Here is a 2,009-nt window from a genome sequence, read left to right on the forward strand (position 1 = left end):
ACAAAAGACATATTTGGTATATTTTTTTAAATATAAAATCATAATACATAATGTGTTTGCACTGAAAAGTTATGGAGATGGTTAAATATTTGTATGACTATATCTGACTCAAGTCTTGACAAAAATGTTTTTTTTTATTAAATATATTAAAAACACTAAAATGACAAATATAAACTACAGAAAAGCTCAAATGCTTCCTTACAAATCCCCTTTGGTCCAAATGGTTCAGGTTAAAGTTTTTGTATAACGTTTCATTAGAGAACACTAAACTGTGTACTTTGACTAAGAACATGGACACAGTGCATAGTGTTATGACTATAGACTACATCGTGTACTTGTGTGTGGTGAGGGGTGGTAAGAGTTATTGTGCATTTATCATTATCGGGGTGAACTGGTCAATATATCGTGATATTGATTTTAGACCGTATGGCCAAAAGGTGAAAATGGCATACGCTAAAAAAAATGCAGATTTATAAAACCGTGTGCACGCACACCTTCAAGCAATTGTCCTTCATCACAGCTTCACCTCAGTTTGAGCACAAGGTCTCACCTCAGGTTCTGCCCTCTGCATGCCCACACTCAACCATAAACAGTCAATGCAAAGTACCTCATGAATGTTAAGATGTAATTAAATGAGTCAGCTGATCAATGTTAACAAAACCGATTGGCCAGCTCAGACACGCGCTCCGTCATGTGTCTGGAGGACAATGGATGCAGACTACTGCTTGCATGAACAAATTGTCCATAATTTACAGATTTTCCCTCATTTTGGAGGTATACAGATGTTTAGGGCAATCTCACAGATTTTTTTCAAAAACTCAGCTTCAAATTTTATTTGTCTCAGAGACTGTAGGACGTTAAAAACAATAGCTAAATTTAAATAACCTAACCATTGCCCCAAACAGGGAGGCCATAAAGGCAATGGATGGATGGAGATGTGTGATATTTTAAGAGTTAAATTGGCTCAGAAGCTCTTTTTTATTTCAAAGGTCCTTATGGCTCACCAGCAGAAGTATAAATAAAACTGTTAAAGCTTATGATAAAGTGGATCTAGAATCTAAGTTTGATTATGAAGTGAAATTATATATCTCAAATAGGTATTTTGACTAGTCAAAATATAATTAGAGATATCTTAAAAAACAAATATGACTAGTCATCATTCAATTTCAGGTAACTGGAATATAAGCATTGTGAATCCTATTTTATGTTAAAATGGCTTGCCATAAACTGTCTGTCATTCAACAGGGGTGGAGGCCACTGTGTCCAGTTGTCCCACACTTAAAATGCTTTTATTGTGAACATGACTGCCCTCTGTCAACAAAAGGGATTATCAGTGTACAATAGCCAATCATAAGACTGACAATTTCTGCACATGACCAGCAGTTTTGATTGTAATCATTAACTTGTTTACCCACCATGTGGAGGCACTGTTTATATGTCTGAGTTTACCTGAACTGTTCAGACTGAAGTTTCTTGGAAAAAGAGTTGAAATGGTTACATTAAGGAATCTGTCCAGAAAACTTACTGAAACTTTTTTTATTTTACCTGGATTACTGAGATGCAACAGGAAATTAAGGTTTGCATTTAAAGTATAATAAACATTTTGTACTAAAACATGATGCACTATCGAGAAAAGATGCAGCTGAAATTGATTGTATTTCTTATAACAGGGCCAACAACATCAAAACAAAAACAGCAGATTGACTCGGACTACACTGTGGCAGGAATTTTTCCATTTTTTTCAAAAGAAATAGTTGGTTTTCGGGGAGTTATAGACATACGAGTGAAATGATCCAACTCATTAAAGATGTTTTAGAGGAAAAAGCATGAAACAAAAATATAAATGCAACATGTAATAGAAATGTTGAAAAAAAAACCTGAGCTATTAACCAATTATCATTTTAACAAATACTATTTGCAATAAAGCTGTAGCGCTGCTCTGTTTCATCATTCTGCAGAATCGAAAAGTTCATGTGTGGCCACTCAATGTAAACTCAAAGTATTTTTTA

At 34.4% G+C, this 2,009-nt stretch overlaps 1 protein-coding gene across 1 annotated transcript in view; it reads left to right on the plus strand.

The window, feature by feature from the left end:
* The window catches only part of LOC106526234 (uncharacterized), a gene marked incomplete at its 3' end in the record, with an annotated part of 5,784 nt that extends 4,060 nt beyond the window's left edge, over positions 1 to 1,724 (plus strand). The window contains 1 exon segment of the mRNA XM_014020798.1: positions 1,671 to 1,724. Within this exon segment, the coding sequence (XP_013876252.1) occupies positions 1,671 to 1,724 (54 nt within the window).
* Between the last annotated feature and the right edge of the window lie 285 nt (positions 1,725 to 2,009).

The sequence above is a fragment of the Austrofundulus limnaeus genome, unplaced genomic scaffold (assembly GCF_001266775.1).
Source record: "Austrofundulus limnaeus strain Quisiro unplaced genomic scaffold, Austrofundulus_limnaeus-1.0 Scaffold265, whole genome shotgun sequence".
Taxonomy (NCBI): Eukaryota; Metazoa; Chordata; class Actinopteri; order Cyprinodontiformes; family Rivulidae; genus Austrofundulus; species Austrofundulus limnaeus.